A 19,611-nucleotide genomic window follows, 5' to 3' on the forward strand; every position below is an offset into this window, starting at 1 on the left:
AGGCAACACCAGGCTCTGGGATAAATTAGCCGTTTGGGCAGATTGCACCTGTGCTGCAAGGAGCACCTAGAAATTTAATTTCAGTGCATCTCCCCATTCAATCCATGTATAATATATATATTGTGTTCGGCTGATTTTCTTTCTTTCTTTTTCTTTCTTTCCTTCTTTCTTTCCTTCTTTCTTTTCCTTCCTTCCTTCCTTCCTTCCTTCCTTCCTTCCTTCCTTCCTTCCCTCCTTCCTTCATTTTCTTTTTCTTTCTTTCTTTCTTTTTCTTTCTTTCTTTTTCTTTCTTTCTTTTTCTTTCTTTCCTTCTTTCTTTCCTTCTTTCTTTTCCTTCCTTCCTTCCTTCCTTCCTTCCTTCCTTCCTTCCTTCCTTCCTTCCTTCCTTCCCTCCTTCCTTCATTTTCTTTTTCTTTCTTTCTTTCTTTTTCTTTCTTTCTTTTTCTTTCTTTCTTTTTCTTTTTTTTCTCTTTCTTTCTTTCTTTCTTTCTTTCTTTTTCTTTCTTTCTTTTTCTTTCTTTCTTTTTCTTTTTCTTTCTTTCTTTCTTTCTTTCTTTCTTTCTTTCTTTCTTTTCTTTCTTTCTTTCTTTCTTTTCTCTCTTTCTCTCTTTCTCTCTTTCTTTCTTTCTTTCTTTCTTTCCTTTTTTTGTAGGGAGATCATTTTCTTGACCTATAAACATGGTATTTCTGGGTAGTGCAAGCATCTGTCTGGGAATGGAGAATGGGGATCACAGTCCTGCTCACTTTGAGTGCTGGTTTAATAGAATCAAGCATCTCTGTCATCCAAAAGACCTCTGAAGAAATTAAGTAAAGTGTATGAGGCAACAACTGCTATGTTTTTTCTTTCAAGAATGTCAAATGCATTTCAGATTTCTTAATCTTTCAAAAAGTTTTCAGTGATTTCTGTCGTAAATCTGCTTTGATGCTATCAAGTTTCTCTGTAGCTAGTCGCAACTCCTCCCTACTGGTACACAATTGCTGGTAACCTTTCGGGTCATTCAGGATGTGACAGTGATTCCTAGATTGATTCCCTCTGCTTATCTATGTAATAAAGTTTGATCCCTGTGGGCAACAGTGATTATGTTTGCGACAAGAATGCTTCCTACATTTGTTCTTCTTTTGCCTAGGAATGCATATATTAGTGACGTAGATGTGCAGGACATGCCTGTGAATCCCCTCACTTCATAAGGAGACGGTTGCATTCACAAGCCCTCCCACCCCTTGAGGCTCACTGCAGAACACCCAGCAGAACATTGCTATCAATGAAGGTCCCAACCTGGATGGGCCAGTCTAATGGAGACTTTAAAAATAGGACTTACGTAAAATGTTGAGCTGACATCTCTTCTCATGAGGTGTCATAAGTGAGTGCAGCACTGGTTTGTATTCAGTTGCTTAGTCTGACAGGTAAGCTACAGGTATTTAGACTGCTGGATCTTCACAGGCTCAGGAGTTTTATTCACAAAGAGTTTACTGTACTAAACATGCCACGAGGACACAAATATATGACTTACGACAAAATCCAGGAGACACGGGTACTGTCACAGATGTTAGTGTATCAGTAGTGATGAGGGCTCCAGAACAGGCTTTCTTCTGAAGGCCCTATCAGCAGGCAGATGACAGATACCTCTAGAGAAAAAAACCAATGATGTTAGGACTGGTAAATTCCTAACATAAGCATTAATGTTATATACTATATCCAAATCATCAGCAGATCTGCTATATTGGGATGTCTTACAAAAACTGACCTGGCCTTCTTATAGATACTGGCACAGACTACTGATTTGGTCATTGCTAGCAGCTAAGTGAGGAGTCACTCAGGTGGTAGTATATTATCTAGCACTGAGTGTTTAAATAATTACAAAATCATAAGTTCTTTATAAAACACAGTAGGGTCCACAAATTAACAAGAGCAGAACTGGGGGAAATATCAATTCAGTAAAATGTGACCTTCCTGGAACAGAATTTATCTTGCAAAATACTCAGTACAATATTTCTACTTCATTTTCTGGCTTTCCACACTACTTAAGACAGAAATGACATGTACTCATCTTTGAGGTATCAGGTTAACCACAAGGAAATTTAAGCTAACAGAGGCTTTTATACACCATCAGGCACAACTATTCCAGTGAAATATTGCTCTTTCCTGTTCTGTAAGTCAAGAGCAAACAAATACAACATATTCTCTGCTCTCTTTTAAAAACACTGACATAATTCATGCTATTTCCTTGTGATAACAAAGAATAAAAATAAGAAGATGCCAAAATTCTTGAATTAGGCAAATTAGCTCTGGCTGCAAAAGTTTTAAAACCTTTCCATGCTTAGGGTTACTGAGTTAATAAATACTGTACCGGACCAAATTAGAAACAGGGAACTAATAAAAACTGAGTGAAGTTTGGGTTCAGGTACTCAAAGACACTTCATTCAGCCTCCAGAGTTCAGCTCCAATATGCTCAGCCAGGAAACGGGCTAACTGGCTGGAGTGTTAGGGAGTAACATATAAAGCTGTGTTCGTAACAAGTCCTCTGTATGTTATAGACAGCTTTAATTTGGTGAGGGGCATAGATGATGCTGCAAAGGGGTGGAAATAGAGTTTGGAAAAATTCAAGACCGAAGGGTCAAGTTCTTTTCTTAGGATATGACTCCAATTTATGTCATAAACCTGTTGAAGTGGTCGAGCTATAGGCTATCAATAATAGACCATATCGCATGGATTGTAGTTTGAATTGAATTTTTGGGAGGAAAGTCAAGGAGCAGAGAGAAGAGTTCTTATTTCACAGGAACAAATTCCTCCATAACTGCTACCTGTAAAGAGGCCCTTCCCCTTTCTGGTCAGACACCTGCTACTTTGCTGAGATGCAGGTATTGAAGGCCCCTGCACATCTTCCCACTGGGCCCCAACCTTTGAACAAAGCTTCATGTCACAACACACGTTAGAAGTAGAATAAATATCACATGATAAAGTGTTCAAATGACACATCCAGGTGACTGTAATAGAAGTGTCATCTTCTTTATCCTATTAAACCAAAGAGGTTTCAAAACGCACACCAAAAAAAAAAAAGCTATGTCTAGCTCTGCCATACTACTTCAGTGCTTGCCTTTCATGCTCTGCATTGTTGAAGTAACAGCAAGTAAGGTAAATTTGTTTTGGTTTGTCCACAGGATAATTGCATGAGCCTTACATGAAGCATGCAGAAAATACCATTTTTATTTATGGATTTGTTAAGTATTTAGATCCAGAAGAAATGGGACAACTTCGATCATGTTTCTGAGTGACCTGGGCACCATTTTGCAGCCTCCACTGGGATGACAGCTCAGTTGCTGGTTGCATAATTCATTTTTATCCTGCCCAGATGTACGCAAAGGTTAAAAAAGGTATAATTAGTCCACTCTGTTCCCACCTCTGGCCCACACAAACCCTTTCTCTTACTCAACCTGTCATTGTTGGCAGTATTATCCAGGTCTCCTGAAAAGAGACAGCAATGAAAAAAATTATGGTAATTTAATTCAGAATGATCTTTCCTTTGTAGTTTGCACATTACTTTTGCAGATACATCTATTAATAACCTGTAGGAATCAGCTTCTATTTACGTAGCACTTTTCTTCCCAAAGGGTCTCTAAGCACTTTGCTAACCTTAGGGATCATTTCATTCTTTCCTGACAAGTAAGACTCAGTTTCACCTTTATGGCAAACTTCAGGCAAAAGATGGGGAGAAAATAATGAGCCAACCTGCTCCCGCAGAGCCCCACACCTCCCAAAGTGGGCTGCTAGACTCCAGCAGAAGGTGTCCTGCCCCACATAGGTACTGCTACTCCAGTACCTGAGGCTCACTTTGCCCTTATCTCTCTGCCTCCCCTCCTCTGAGTGTACAGAAGGAGCTCTGGGAACCAAAGAGCTATTCTTGTGTAGTGATGTTCCCAGTTCACACTCCACCAATTGTTGAGCACATTTTGACCAATATCTAGGGTGTTAAATGAATAATTCGTTCAGTTTAATAAAGTACTGGAAGTCTTTGTGAATGCTGGGGAGAGGAATCCTGTGTGAGTATTACTGTTATTCCTCTGGATTTTTTTTAGACTACGGGGGCACCTACAGGTACCACCAGGACTAGTTCCCATTGTAATGGTGCTGTAGTAGTATCCACTGTAGTGGTGTTTCAGTGGTACCCAGTGAAAGAACAAAAGGCACAAACTGAAATACAGGAAATTTAATTTAAATATGAGAAAAAATGTTTTACTCAGAGGATGGTCAAGCACTGGCACAGGTTGCCCAGAGAGGTTGTGGTGTCTCCATCCTTGGAGACGTTCAAAACCTGCCTAGACATGGCCCTGAGCAACCTGTTCTAGCTGACCCAGCTTTGAGCAGGAGGGTGACTAGGTTATCTCCTGTGGTCCCTTCCAATTTAAGCTACTCTGTCATTCTGCATGCTTACACAGAACAAAATGCAGGACATATTCCCAGGTGTTTGCAGTCAGAGGTCAAAGTCGGAGAACACAGTGTGGCAGAGTGAAGCACCCTCTTTTGTCCACAGCTGTAAGGCAGATTAATCAAAGAATTAGGATTCACTCCAGGGCCTATTGTGATGGCCCATCCACTAGACCATGCTGGGGACAGAATATGGAGGGCCAGCAACTGCCTCCTGTTCAGAGTTCTGTTGCTACAATGGGCTTGAACATCGCTCAGTGCGTGTCTGAGTCTGGCTTTTAAAGAAAACTCAATGGGAAAATGAGAGAAGATAAGAAAATGAGAGAAATGGGAAAAGAGAAGTTTTCATGTGAATGTATGAATGTCTGTGATGGGTTGAACCATCTAGCCTTATTTCATGTTTCCAATAGTGCCCCATAACCAGTCCAGACTGTAAACAGTACATACATATATATCTTGTTCATATATATATGTATACATGTGATCCACATATATATGGGGTCATCCTACCTCAGGTATAGCCTTTCAACTCCCAGAATAGCTTAGTGGACTACCTATACATGAAGAGCACAGCCATAGGTATCACCCATAAGATTTTCTAGTGCCTTTTGTAACTTCTTTGCAGTGAGCTGAATGGACCCAGATGCAGTAACGCTATATAAGTATACCATTTATACAAACAACGATCTTCTTCACTGCTGGGCTCCTGGAGCTGTTCATTCAACGCTGACAGTCCCTGTGGGACTCAGGAGCAAACACTTTCTGTGAAGCAAACACTTTTTCAATGTATTTGACTTCAAGAACAGTTTCCGGTAGCTGAAAAACCTGACCTCCTCAAAATTACTAGTGAAATCATGAAGAACACATTATGTCAGCAGGTACCTGGCCATATTGCAATCAAATTTATGGTCTCAAGACTCACCACTCTTGTGTGTCTTAATCAAAGCAGCTCTGTCAAAATCATTAAGAAAATATGGCCTTTTGAATGAATTGTTTAGCATTCACATCCCCATTTCTTTGTAGCCATGGCACACTGGAAACAGTACTTTAAAAGGGCTAGAAGAACCTGACCATCTGAGAGTGCCCAAGAATAAAATCTCTATAAATGATTTCTCAAACAGCGCTAATAATCAGTGCAGTGCTAGGTGTTTTAAAGGTCTGTAAAGTTGGCAGAAAATGTAGTTTGGCTGAGATCAAACCATTCTGTGAAAACTTGCCACTTTCCAGTTCTGTTTTCAACAACATAACTCTCTCACCTTCCTCTCACTTTTATTATTTTTTTTCTGATCTTGTAGAAATGCTTAGTTTAATAAAATACAACCATTTTTGATGATATTGCTTGATATTGGCTTTTGTATGCATTACCTTTTGTATTTTGTATTAAATAATACCAGATAATAAACAACAGAATATTGCAGATATGTGACATCTGAGACATTAATTTGATGAAAAGTCTAAGCAAAATTAATCAAGATAATACAGTTGGTACAACATAGTTTTTGTTATTGATGTAATAGCAGTAAGTCAACTCTTTAAAATAAGTACAACAATAGCTTGGAAAAAAATGTCTTTAGAATTTTAATTTCCTGAGGAATTTTACTTTTCAGTTCTACTTCAGAATGATTTTATATTAATTTATTTAATGTCAGAATTGCCTGTGGAAGAGGCCTCAGTTCAAACCAGTTCTGATTATAGTAAATAAAAATTTTCACAGAGGAAGCTCCACTGCCTCAAAACTATTTTTGGACATTGCCTTTGAAGATGCCATTTGCAAGCAAAACTCAAGCTCCTCTTTGTTAACAGTGACACAAGAAATCCCAGTTCTGCTCTCATGATACATTTCTTTAAAGTACAAAAGACTGTCACAAGGACTTATGTTAGTTAAGCCTCAAATTTCAGTTACATGAGTAGTTTTGCTTAAATTATATCATTTCCTTTTACCACTAGAAAAATCTTTATAACATATTATGTAAATGTTTAGTACTAAAGACTTTATTTTGAATAATAAAATAATGCTAAATTATTAACCACATTTATCTTTGCTGATCAACAGAGCCTCAGTGAATCCTGTTTATTAAACTCATTTTTGTTCCTTATGTGTGTGCTTAAGGGTATACAATTATGGAACAAAAATAGCAGTAGCGTTCGTGAAATCTCCAGAGAAAACTAATAGTGTATTTCACAACAGGGAGAACAGCTGGAGAGTCTAATACCCACCTCCTCCAACCACATAAAAAACAAAATTCTGGCAGACTAACTAAGACTTATCATAGAATCACAGAATGGTTTGGGTTGGAAGGGAACTTAAAGATAATCTAACTCCACCCACCCCCTGCCGTCTGCAGGGACACCTCCCACCAGACCAGGTTGCCCAAAGCCCCATCCAGCCTAGCCTTGAACACCTCCAGGGAGGGGGCATCCACAGCTTCCCTGGGCAGCCTGTTTCAGGGCCTCACCACCCTATGAGTGAGGAATTTCTTCCTAATATTTAATCTTAATCTACCCTTTCCCCCTGTCCTATCACTATCTGTCCATGTAGAAAGTTGCTCTCCATCTTTCCTATAAACCCCCTTTAAGCATTGAAAAACTGCAATGAGGGATCCCTGGAGCCTTTTCTTCTCCAGGCTGAACATCCCCAGCTCTCTCAGCCTTTCTTCATAGGAGAAGTTGCTCCAGCCCCCTGAGCATCTTTGTGGCCCTCCTCTGGACCCGCTCTAACAGCCCCACATCCTTCTTGTGCTGGGGGCCCCAGAGCTGGGTGCAGCACTCCAGGTGGGGCCTCTGGAGAGCAGAGCAGAGGGGGACAATCACCTCTCTCGCCCTGCTGGCCACCCCTCTGTTGATGCAGCCCAGGATGCAGTTGACCTTCAGGGCTGCAAGTGCGCACTGCTGGCTCGTGTCGAGCTTTTGACCCACCAGAACCCTCAAGTCCTTCTCTGCAGGGCTGCTCTCAATGAGTTCTTCTCCCAGTCTGTCCTCATGTCTGGGATTGCCCCATTGTAGGTACAGCACCTTGCACTTGGACTTGCTGAGCCTCACGCTTATGCACAAAAATCTTACACTTATTATACTAAAGCATACTTATACTCCAAACTTCTTCCTAATTTTGCTGCAATAAAGTGGCTTTCTCTGTGAAACGCCTTGATTATTTTTTGTTAACATGACACTAAGCTCTGTATTTTTTCTTATGCAATTACCAGTTTAACAAGTAACTACCTTCATTTGACATTCCTGCAGCTTCCTTCTTATCATTGTCAACATCCCAAATCTCTCTTCCTATTTTTATGGTAGAAGCAGGGAGAATAGAAGTGAGATAAAAATGTCCCTAAACTGAAACTGTGTTCCTTGTCTCCTGGGACCATCCGTCCAGTATTTCCAACAAAGTAGAGTTGCTAGCAGAAAGTAAAAATAAATTATACTGGTCATTTACACAGTGAGATACATCTAAGCTGAAGTTCCAGTTACGCAGTTTTGGAACTCGTAGGTGAAAATTGTAGAAGAGGAGGACGGGCAGTACTAGTTCAGATAATGCAGGTGAAAAACCCACACTGCCTGAAGAAAGTTCTGTAACCTCTAAGCATGTGAATCAAGATCTACCCTTCTGAGCAAAGATTTGACATCTGCACAGTAAAAAGCAAAAACTGTACAGAGATGATAACAGAGAAGTAGAAAACAGAAATGAAAGTCCAAGATAATGATCTTTTATTGAAAAGTTATTTTATTAGATTTTATATATTATATGGCACTGTACGCTAAACAAGGCTCTGACATCCATTCTGAGGAACCTCACAACAAGCCATGATCAATGGATTAGCAACTATCACTCTGTAGCACAGAGAAGCCATCTGTTTGATTAACTGTAGGCAGGAATATGTGTGTCAGCAGGCATCGGTGTCAAGAGATACAAACCAAACTCAAATAGCAAAAGCACGAACAAAAGTTAAAGCAAGGAAACTGAAGAACTTCTAATTCAGGATATTCAGGTAATCCTGCAGATTTCTGAGCAAGTGGCCTCCGTGCACTGAGAGAGGAAGATGCTCCTTTCTCCTCTGGCATCATACTTGCATATATTCAGCAAAGCTGGGAAAACAGATTCTGATCTAACCTGCTGTTTGCAGATGGTATTGATCTGGCATGAGGAGGAAAATGTAGCCATTGAGTATTTTATGGCAGGGATGAAAGCTAATTCAATATTCAGATATGAAGACAATAGAATAGAAATAATATTCATGCATGAAATTAGGCTAATTAAAATATTATAATCTCTTTATCAGGTTACCCTTTTTATTCTAGTGGTCCACTGGTGTCAGCTTCCTGTCATTGCACATGAAAATCCCACAGAGACTAATTAAATTTTCCTGTCTTGCCATAAGAATACAGGGGATTATTTTTAAGTCCTATTTTAACCTGTATGGTTTTATCTAACTACAATGGATAGGATGTGACCAAAAGCACAAACATGCCTATGTCACCTTCTCACAGCTGAGTCTTTCTCTGGGGTTTGGGAAGTGTATGCCAGGGCCTGGAAACAAGGGGACTGTGGCCTTTCTACCAGAAGTTTGTCAACTGCAGTGGGGATTAATCTAGATATATCATAGCATTTGGGTATAGATGAGAAGAGAAACAATGACTTCACAGCTAGAACTCAAGAAGAGAAATCTGAATGTGGTTTTGACAGACTACCACCTACCAGTCTTTCTGAGAAGGTAAAAAGGCAACTGCCAGCTCTGTGTGCTCTATAGTGACATAGTAAAAATGACCAAGGACAAATGCAATGATGTGGGTGATGGATTCGCATATATGAGAAACAGCACCATTTGACATAGTAGCCAGAGCAAGACATCCCACAGACTAATGTAAGAGATACATCTTAGGGCTGATACGTGTCCATCTTTAATGTGCAGAATCGAGCCAAGGTGTAGTTAAAAAAAAAAACAGGCATGCCTTTTAAACTTGGTAATTTCAGTGAAGAACCACGCACATAACATCAGAGGCTATACTCCCTATTTGCTTTGTGATTATTAGTTCACGGAACGAGTAGGTAATGCTAAGTGAAAATCGATCTGTTAGAGAGCAAGCTGTTCGTACAGCATGTATTTTCTAAGCATCTCCTTCTGCTTCAGAATATTGAGAACATTTGCATGAAAATAGAAAATCTTTGTTTCTAAGGAGCCTGTGTTCCTCTGCTGGTTGTTCCACATGTCAGGTTTAAGGCTTGAAATCTGCATTTATTCCTACTTGTATAACCCTGCATGGACTCAGTCCCTGGCATCGTACAGTTAGCATTTATGAGTGCTAAAGTCCTGCTGAAAGCAGTCAGTGTCCGTGTTCTTATACTGACTTTGCTGGATTAGGACAAGAGTGCATTGGAAGTTAGAAATTGAACCTCTGACTCCCTTGACTTCCATGAAGTTACTCCAGCTTAGCAGAAGTATAACAGAGATGCCCAAGCACTGGTCTTGGGTTTTGAGCTCCTAATTAAAGCTCAGACAATTGCTGCAATGCCATACTGACTGTGGCCATTGCTGGGAAAATAAACAGTGTGAACTAGTAAATTTCCTAGAAACGAAGAACATTTTGTTTCCTTTTAATTCTGGATCCTAACCCAGAAATAGCTGACAGTTTTTGAATCTGCCAGCTGAACCTCACACCGTCTGTTGTTTTGCAAATCATGATGATGCTGGACTGATCAGTGGAATGGGAAATGTAACCACCTTCCCTTTGACATCTCAAGACAGTTCCCAGTTCGAGGAATGGATGGGCATCAGGCTTGCTGTGTCTGCTTGGATGACTCAGCCCCACTCACTGGCACTAACACTACCAGAAAGAGTTAATGTGGTTCTGCTGACTCACGGAGACAGATGAATCTCTTTTCCCAGTTTGATATACAGCAAAATCCTCTCACTGGAGAAGGGACAGCAGGCAAGGGTTCCCAATCAGGAGCATGCATATGACTAGGATGCAGATCACTGCAAGTGGTACCCGAGAGCTGCCTCAGAACCAAAGGGTCTCTGCTTGAGAACACCAACAGCTCGTGCACCTCTGGGAGCCCAAATCTAAGGTGTGGATGCAAAGTCTGCAGACAGGGAGGAGTTTAGTTTTTGCTGCTAATTTTACTGATGTTGTTGGTACTGCTGTGCTTTAAATGTCACTGATCTGTCTCATGCAGCATCTCCAAAGCATTACAATTCCTCTCGGCTTGCTCTGCCAAGGCTCCCAGCCAAGGCCCGTGCATCTTCCTTATTGTAATCTCCTCTCTGGCTAGAGCACCTGGAACTGTCTCAAGTTCATTTATTGGGGCACATCACTCTGAGTTTTCCACACTTCTTTGTCACAGTTCTCTTCCACTACTCCAAATGCAAACTCCTTCTCACTTTCAAAGCCCTTCGCAATTCAACCCTGCCTCATACCAGTCCTGGGATTTGTTACCCTTCCACAGGACCCACCTTTGCTTTGTCGATTGCAGCCTCCATTTTTGCTTCTCTAGCTTTATTTTACCCTTCCCTTTATGACCGGGGACAAACCAGTAAAGTTGCAACTGTAGGCTCCTTTAAAATGTCTTTGCTGTGTATCACATAGCACTGAAGCACAAGCTCACTAACAGGAAAGCAGAGGACACTCAGGGCTGCAGGTTGACTCAGGAGCTGCACACAGGATCTGTATCACAGTCCCTCCTTTGGTTTCTGCTTCTCATTAATTTGTGTTCTGGCAAAGTTCTTTGGGATACAGCGTCATTAACATTTTGCGTTTGTGTGTCTCCTGTGCAATATGGCAAAACAACTGTTAATTCACCTGTGAACTAGCTTGTCTTCCTCGCTTGTGGAACAGGATTGCTGTCCAAGTGTCTCATAGCTTCCTAGGGAAGCATGATTTTACATTTTATAGCTGTGTTTTAAAGCCACGGAGAAATTGAGGCCGCACTGGAAGCTCATGGGAGTGCCAAACCTGTACCTCCTTAGTACAGACTAACACCAGACTTCTGCGCCTGTCTTCCTTTCCTGCACAGAGATAAATAACAGTAAAGGCAAGCCCTAGGGCCATGTTCAGAAAAGGCTGGGAAACACTCAAAGTATTTGCAGAACTAAATGCTTTCCAGGGAGCTATTTTTCAGTGTGTTGTTACAGTAAATGTTTAGATTTTCCAAAGACAACCTCATAAAATGGTCATTAAGCAATGCTATTTTATGTACAAATATTTTGCAGAACAATTTAATATGTAATCACACAAAATGTTCTCGCATGCTTAGTGCCTTCACAGCATCAACATTAAGCAACCACTGCTTCAGCTAACATCTCTTGTCCTTCAAGAATGGCTGTGACATGCCAGGGTTTGCCCAGAACCACAGGGGGTTATTCAGATGCCCAGAGCATTTGAACTATCTCCCCTAACAGGGAGGTACAGATTTGCGCTTTGTGAACACACAAAACTTGACACAGGGTCAAAACCACCCTGCAATGGCCTTTAGCAACCTAGCAGAAAGTAGTCCCGTGTCCCATTACATTTGTAATGCTGTAGGCAGACTAGATATAACCAACTTACATTCTAATTTTTCTGTTTTTTGATTACCTGTAATCACTCTGTTCTTGTTCTAAGATCACCTTCAGCTGTGGAGGTGCAAAGCTTGTTCTTTGGACCACTTCTTCTCTTATACCCATTTTCACTGATTCTTCTTTTTCTGACATTTCTTTCTGATCTAACTTCGTCTAAAAGCCTCAACCTATATACAGCATGCTGCCAAAAAAAAAAAAAAGCTATGAAAGTCTATTAATACATTCCCTTTAGCATTCTCTGCATATATTTCACACTTAGATTTGAAGCAGTCTTTTTAGTCTGTGCTAGTACAACACACAGTCTATCAAAGTTCTGGATATGAGCTCCTAAGTGCTCCTCAAAGCTTAGAGAGGCCTTACATTGCAACCCCTCTATCTTACTGATACCACCTGATCTGAACAGTGTTTTCCTGATTTCTAGTAATTGTATTTGCAGCTGGATTAGACTTTGTAGTAATTGTCATGGATAATTCTCTGTCAGTACTACTCGTTTTGGACTTCCGGTGGCAGTTGCTTTCTCTCGGTCCACACTCCATCGGCTGTGTGGTTTGCAGGCCGTGGGAGCCCTGCTAGAGCCCATTTCCACGTGTGCTGGTTGAACAACCTAGGCAGGCCCTCCCTGCTCGACCCCCCTTACCTTCCTTGCTGCCCTTACCCACACCCTCGGTTCTGCCGTACAACCTCTGGCAGGAGCGTGCGGTTATGTGGATAAGAGGTTAAAGACCGGGGAGTTAAGATTGGGCTGAAAATGTTTACCATACTTTAATGAAAAACGGCACGTATACCAAAAGTATTCTAAAACAGCACCTGCCTTGGCTTTTTGATGTAGGTCATTTTATGGCTTCAGGGACATCTGTGTTTGTGTAACTGAGAGGGTGGTGTGGAGGTTATAGCTGCTGCTCATACAAATGCATTTCAGATGATGAGCTTAGTGTCTTTGCTGAGATTGGGTGCGTTGGCATCTCTGGAGAGATTATGACCTTGTTCTCAGCCTGCTTGCCAACTGGCTGTTCCCTTTGTCTGGGCTTCTGATATTCATATAAAGAGTGGTACAAAGTGCTGGCTTGTTCCGTGCAGCGCATGATCTCTGTTTTCTGCAGATAAATCTTTCTGACATGATGTAGCAATAACAAGCCGCTTAGTCCAACCAGCTTCTATTATCAGTTTCTGGAGTTTCAGAGGCCTTTATGTGCTTCATTGCAAATACTTTGTCAAATCCACGAGAACACTGATCAAGGAGGAGGAAAGGATACGCTGTGCTCACAATCAAAGTAGCACATCAATGGGCAATAAGGAAACATTCCTTAGCTCCTTGCTCAACCAGCAATCCACTGATTCTCAACCACTGTTCAAAGAGTATATTCTGCCATAAGATTAGCTCACTTACTTTGCTACTCTGATATTCTCCCCCTACGTCAGCTATGAAACCATTAGCCAACCAAGACTTCGAAGTCATATCACAGAAAGATTTTTCCTCCACTGGGTGTAAGTATCTCTCTCAGAACAATCCCCAGGATGATTGGATCCAACTCCTTTCACAGAACTGAAACTGCTCTTTTCTGAGAGGAGTCAAGTACCAACTTCTTTTCCTGACCCTGCCTCCCTCTTCAGCTGTTGACTGGGAAATTCTCCTTATTTACCTGGCATTTTCAGAAATTGGTAATGCATTGCTATACTTAGTTGCTCCTAACATCTTTTTCCCTGCAATTGACAGTCGGTGTCTTTCCACTGAAAAATACCTCTGTTATGGCTGCGTATCCAATTCTTTACTGCACTGCTTTCCCTTCTTCTCTCCCACATGCAACTTTCAGAAATTACAACCTCAAAATGGCATCCTTTATAAAGAAAAGTTCCACAGCTGTTCCTTTTCCTCAGTGTAGATCAGCATAAGTTGGCTGAATTGAGGAACACTGCCTGAGTATCACAAGCTTTTGAGTTGAATGCAGTTACGGATTTGCTTCTGGAATCTATACCTGTTTACGGTCAGTTTCCACTAGCTGCAATGAGACTTTAGGCTCTAAAACAGTAGCCTCATGAGTTGCAGTTTTAATGGCACTTGGGCAGAAATACTTATTCTTCATTTAATTTTACTCAAAATATTTCACAAGCAATGCTTTAATGAAAATGCTTCTTAGAAGTGTCATTATAATGACTCTCAAAGACTGATTGTCCTTTACTATTAGTCTTCATCCTCACAGCAGCTCTGCACTGTGTCACATGAAACTCCTACTCTCTTGTTACTTTATTATTCCCTTCTAGGATTTTAACATTATAGCCCACTTCACACCTCCTCTACCATGCTGACAAATGCTACTGTGACCTATGGTGCAAATCGCAGTTCTAGTTATATCCATAGCATCAAACCCGCAAAATCTACAACATGATCCGTCTCTGACTTGGTCATCCCCTGATTTCTTTATGCTTCAGCATCCCCAGCCATAAAAGAACTTTGTTCTTTGAGATTTATGGCTGAAAACCACAGAACAGAGCTATCTATTAGTGCTACTTATAAGGAGTTTTCAAGTGTGCTGCAGCCTCTTTGGATGACTGAAACCATGCCAAGATTAATTATATCTGATAGATCTAACAATGAAATATTTGTGAAGGGTCCTGCTGGACAGGGGCTATCAACCAACGATCTAACTAACATACTTTCTTCTTGTTGTATCCACTTGCTTAATTACTCCTTTATGAAGAGGAATAGATATGAGGCACCGTCTCCAACCTCAGACAAACTGCCCTCTTTCAGTTCTTTGCTAAGGTAGTCTAAATGACGCTAAACTGTTGATTTAGCATTCCTATGGCAGGTTCTCTTTTTTTTTTTTTTTTTTTTTTTTTTTCCAGGAAAAGGAACAGCTCAGCTCTCCGTCCCCAAACCTCTTTGCAAGTAGCCCTTACTGCATTCAGCTGGGTGCTGGGAGTTCAGACCAAAAGAGCTGAAACTGCTGGAGAACATTTGCCACTCACACACTGCAAGTGTTCAGGAGCTAATCCTATTTATGAAGTTTTGCTTCATTTCCAGTCCTTTGCACCAAAATCCCAATGCAATGCGATTTGTACACAGGAGTGACTGCATGGTTTTGGCATTATTTGCTACACGCTAGCCCTCTCTTCATCTGTTTTTGGGTCTGCAGACACGCTACAACAGAAGAGCTGATAGTCACACAAATTCATAGGACTGTGTATATGACAAAGGGCATCAGAAGATGCATGTACAGGTACATTCAGGTGACAATTAAAAGTATCAGAGAACTCTTGAATAAAAGACATTGAAATAGAGCTGGAAATGTATTAATGGTATTGTAACATCTGAGCAAAAGCCCACTGGAATCGGACAGCTTGCTTTGAACGCTTCATCAGGCATGTTTCTCTGTAATAACCCAAACTAAAAACCTAGCCAAACAATAAACATCTGGTAGACAATACCCTTTGGACTAATTTGGGATCAAATACAAATTCATTTGGTGCTCAGGTCTCTTTTGAATAGGAAGCAATCAACTTTGGGTTTTGTCATGATATATTAGGCAAGGCTTTGGAGAGAAAACTGATTCACTACATTCATTCATGTGAAATTATAGCAAATCTAAAATTTACTCCCTACCCTCATTCACTACCCTCACTCAGCTGAAATAGTTGAGGCTAATATTACAGTAACTCATTTTTCAAGTGAGAACATGTCCATGTGTCACTTCACTGTGACTCTGACACAGGATCAATGCCAACCTCGAAGGAGTGCCTTGTGGAGTTTACATAAATTGTCCCATAGATACTTGGGAAAGCCTAGTTTTTGTATTTATGTCTCCATTTACTGACTGTCTAAGCAAAGGCTGCAAAAGTGAAGACTCACAGTCCTGGATACTTGCCAGGAAAATGTAACTCTAGCCCACCCTCTGCCCAAGGTAAAGGCTAAGAAACGTTCGTTTGTGTCATATCAGTTGTGTCTCTTCCCAAGGCTCCGAGCGTCGAGCTGCAGCATAGCCAGCCTCAGGCTGTGTCAAGAGTAATACAGCCAGCACAGCCGCGAAATAAGCGGGGGTACCTAGCTTGATTACAAACTCTCCTGATTATAAAGCAGCCTCTTGAAAAATTCATAGGAGTCTCACAGCTAACGCGCTTGGTAGCTCCGCGCTGCTTGCAACAAGCTCCCGTGTTTAAGCCTTTGCTACGGGGGTGCCAGACGGGGGGATGTGACTCCGAGAGCGCGCCTCAGCCCGGCGGCGGGGGTGAGCCCGGACCTGCAGGGCGCCCCGGGAGGGGTGCAGACACTGCGCTGTGTCTGACAGGAAAAAAAACCCTCACTCCGCGTTTCTCACCCAGCCCCCTTCGCTATAAGGTCGGAAAGGGTGTAAAGTCGATTCCTAGCTGCGACCCCTTCCCACTCGCAGGCCCCCCACAGCCTCTTTCCCTCGGGGCCGGGCGAGGCGGCAGGGCGGCAGGCAGCGGGCCGGGGCCGCCCTCCGCTCGCTCCCCGCGGTGACGGGGCGCCCAGCGCAACCCCCCCGTGCCGCGGGGGCGGCGGCGGAGCGGGGGGCTCGGGCGGGGGCCGCACTCGGGGGGCAGCAGGAGCCGCTTGCCCGGGGCCCCCCGGCGGGGCCGGCCGGGGGCAGGGCTCCGGGAGCTGCCGGGCCGGGCTGTGCCGGGCCGGGGGCGGAGGAGGCGGGGAGGGGGAGCCGCTGCCGTCACCGAGGCTCCCGGCTCGCTCGCCCCGCCGCCGCGGCAGCCCCAGCCCCGCTCCCACCCCCTCGCCTGCCCCCACCCTCCTTCCCTCTCCGTCTCTCTCTCTGTCGGCGAGAGCGGTGTGCTGCTCTTCCCAGATGGCAGCCGGCAGCGCCATGCAGCCTCCCGCTCCTCCTCCTCCTCGCCCTCCTCTCCGGCTCTAAGTCAATGCCATGCTGCCGCTGCTCCTCCCGGCACTGCTGGCCGCCTGCCTGCCACCCTGCCAGGGCTGGAGCCCCTCGGCGGCTGCCGGCGGGCAGGAGGAGCAGGAGCAAGAGCTCTTCTTGCCCCCCGCCAACTCCTCCTCCCGCTCCTTGGCCGGCCTCGAGATGGACCTCGACGGGGCAACGAGCAAGGAGGAAGGCAGCACCGCCAGCCCGGGCACGCCGGCTGCCGCTAGCCAAGAGCCTTTCCCTTCTGCTCCCACCTCCTCCGGGCAGCAGCAACAGCAACAGCAGCAGCAGCAGCGGCCCCAGCCGCAGGGGCAGCCGCAGCCCGCCGAGGACCCGCACTGCAATATCAGCGTGCAGCGGCAGATGCTGAGCTCGCTGCTGGTGCGCTGGAGCCGCCCGCTGGGCATCCAGTGCGACCTCCTGCTCTTCTCCACCAACAGCCACGGGCGGGCCTTCTTCTCCGCCGCCTTCCACCGCGTGGGGCCGCCGCTGCTCATCGAGCACCTGGGGCTGGCGGCCGGCGGCGCCCAGCAGGACTTGCGCCTCTGCGTGGGCTGCAGCTGGGTGCGGGGCAGGAGGGTCGGGCGGCTGCGGGGCGCCGCGCCTCAGCCCCCTGCCGCCTCCTCTTCATCCTCCTCCTCCTCCTCCTCCTCATCCTCCTCCTCCTCCTCGTCGTCGCTCTCCTACCCGCCGGCGGCGGAGCCCGGCCAGTACTGGCTGCAGGGCGAGCCGCTGAATTTCTGCTGCCTGGATTTCAGCCTGGAGGAGCTGAAGGGGGAGCCGGGCTGGCGGATGAACCGTAAGCCCATCGAGTCCACCCTGGTGGCTTGTTTCATGACTCTGGTCATCATCGTGTGGAGCGTGGCCGCCCTCATCTGGCCGGTGCCCATCATCGCCGGCTTCCTGCCCAACGGCATGGAGCAGCGCCGCAGCACCAGCACCGCCGCCACCGCCGCCGCCGCCGCCAAGTAGCCTCGCCCGGCGTCCCCTTCCCTCCCTCGTCGTGTGCTGCCGAGGGGCGCGGGCGGCCGCCCCCCGCGGGGCCGGGCCGTGTCGCGCTGCCCCTGCCGTGTTTTTTATGTTTTAAAGCGTCTTAAAGGTGTGCTGCGGGGCGCGAACGGCCGTTGGGCGCGAGCGACCGTTGGGCGCGAACGGCCGTTGGGCACCGGCCGTTGGGCGCCGGCCGGCTGTTGGGCGCCAACGGGCCCCACCTGAGGGGAGCGGCTCCTCCGCGCCCCTCGGCCCCGCCGCCGGAGACGACCAGATCCTGTGTGCTCGTTTTCTACCTTTAATACCCGTTTTAAACGAACCTTTTAGTAAAAAAGAAAGAAAAAAAAAGCCCCCCCCCCCCCAAGAAAAAATTTAAACGTGGAAAACAAAATACCCACCCGTTCAACCGCATTCGTTGTAGTCAGCAGCTTTTTTGTATATGAATACAGTCCGAGCGAGTTTTTTTCTTTATTTACAAAAAATAAGTCTCTCTTTTTGGCGGGATCTAGAACTGAAACAGTCTGTATATTGTAATTGCCGAAGTTGAACTTTAACGAACCTTTTACACTGTATTTACACTGTTGAGATAGTGTGTGATTATTATTGTAGCTCCACGTTACTTGGCTTTTAATACAGAGGTTTTCTTTCTGGAGCCTCCTTAGCCTTTTGTGGGTCTGTTTCTGCCAGTCTGGACAGGAGGGTTCAGCCGACCTCCCCATCTCCAAGCTGGCCACGAAGCTCGTCTTTCCCTGTGAGAGGATGTTACCGGGGTTGTTGGAGGAAAAGGGGAATGACAAACCCTTCCCAAATGGTGTTTGTTCTATTCTTGCAGTAGATTTAAGTCTGTATGCCTGTCTGGGATGGGGTGAGGTGGGATGGAGAACATCTGCATCCTCAAAAGGTGTTTGCTTAGCACAGCTCCAGGACTATGGCTTTCTTGTCGGTTTGAGGTCGGGTGGCTCCGATCCTGGGAATATCAGGCCTGCTCTTTGAGATGTATTAAAAGGAGCACAGTGGCGATTTTCTGACTTTCACAAGAACATTCCTCAAAAACAGCTCAGCCCCAGCATATTTGTTGAAGACGTGGTAATACTGTACCGCTTTTTCATCTACAAGTCCATAGGGCTGCTCACAGGTTGCCTGTGGGGTGGAGAGAGGGGAGGAACTGCAAGTCCACAGCTAGATTACAGCCGCCACTGTGCAAGTGAGCAAGAAAGAAAGGTTTGCAAGATTTCTTCTTTCCTGTCCAAGCAGACAGTTGCATAGCCTGAAATACCACTCAGTGTATCCTTGCAACTCTTTAGCCTTATAAAAAGTTGTTTCTTTTGCCTTAGACACTATTAGTCCAGCTGAAGTTTCTGAAACCAAAATGTAAGCTAAGTGAGAAAGGTTTGCAATAGGAATTCTCATTCCTTTGTCAACATCAATGTATTTAATTTGTTAGGAACACATAAACTCACTTGAAGGCTAATTTGATGTATTTGTAATGTTGTTTTGTTCCCCATGTTTTGGTGGAAATGACTGGATGAAAGGTCTGGAAAGATTAAATTTTTAGGATTCTGTAGCTCAAGGACTTTTTTCTTATTCTTTTTTTATTTGAGAACCAAATAAAAAAATGCATGCTCTATGTGTATACTGTCTGGAAGAAAACACAGACAGAAACAGATTGGTAAACAGCATAAATAAATTAAATCAAGATTTTAAAATCTTCCATGTTACTGGGCTGCCTTTACATCCACTTTTTCTCTTGTTGATCGTA

General features: G+C 44.3%; 2 protein-coding genes across 2 annotated transcripts in view; both read left to right on the plus strand.

Annotated features, from left to right (window-relative positions):
* Positions 1-19,611, plus strand: part of KIAA1143 (KIAA1143 ortholog) — a 273,363-nt gene that overhangs the window by 26,446 nt on the left and 227,306 nt on the right. The gene's annotated exons all lie outside the window — the stretch shown is intronic.
* On the plus strand, positions 16,631-19,507 carry TMEM158 (transmembrane protein 158). The gene has a single exon (XM_035549716.2). The coding sequence runs from the start codon at positions 16,863-16,865 to the stop codon at positions 17,832-17,834; it is 972 nt and encodes a 323-aa protein (XP_035405609.1). The 5' UTR covers positions 16,631-16,862; the 3' UTR covers positions 17,835-19,507.

This window comes from Cygnus atratus, chromosome 2 (assembly GCF_013377495.2).
Source record: "Cygnus atratus isolate AKBS03 ecotype Queensland, Australia chromosome 2, CAtr_DNAZoo_HiC_assembly, whole genome shotgun sequence".
In the NCBI taxonomy this organism is placed as follows: domain Eukaryota; kingdom Metazoa; phylum Chordata; class Aves; order Anseriformes; family Anatidae; genus Cygnus; species Cygnus atratus.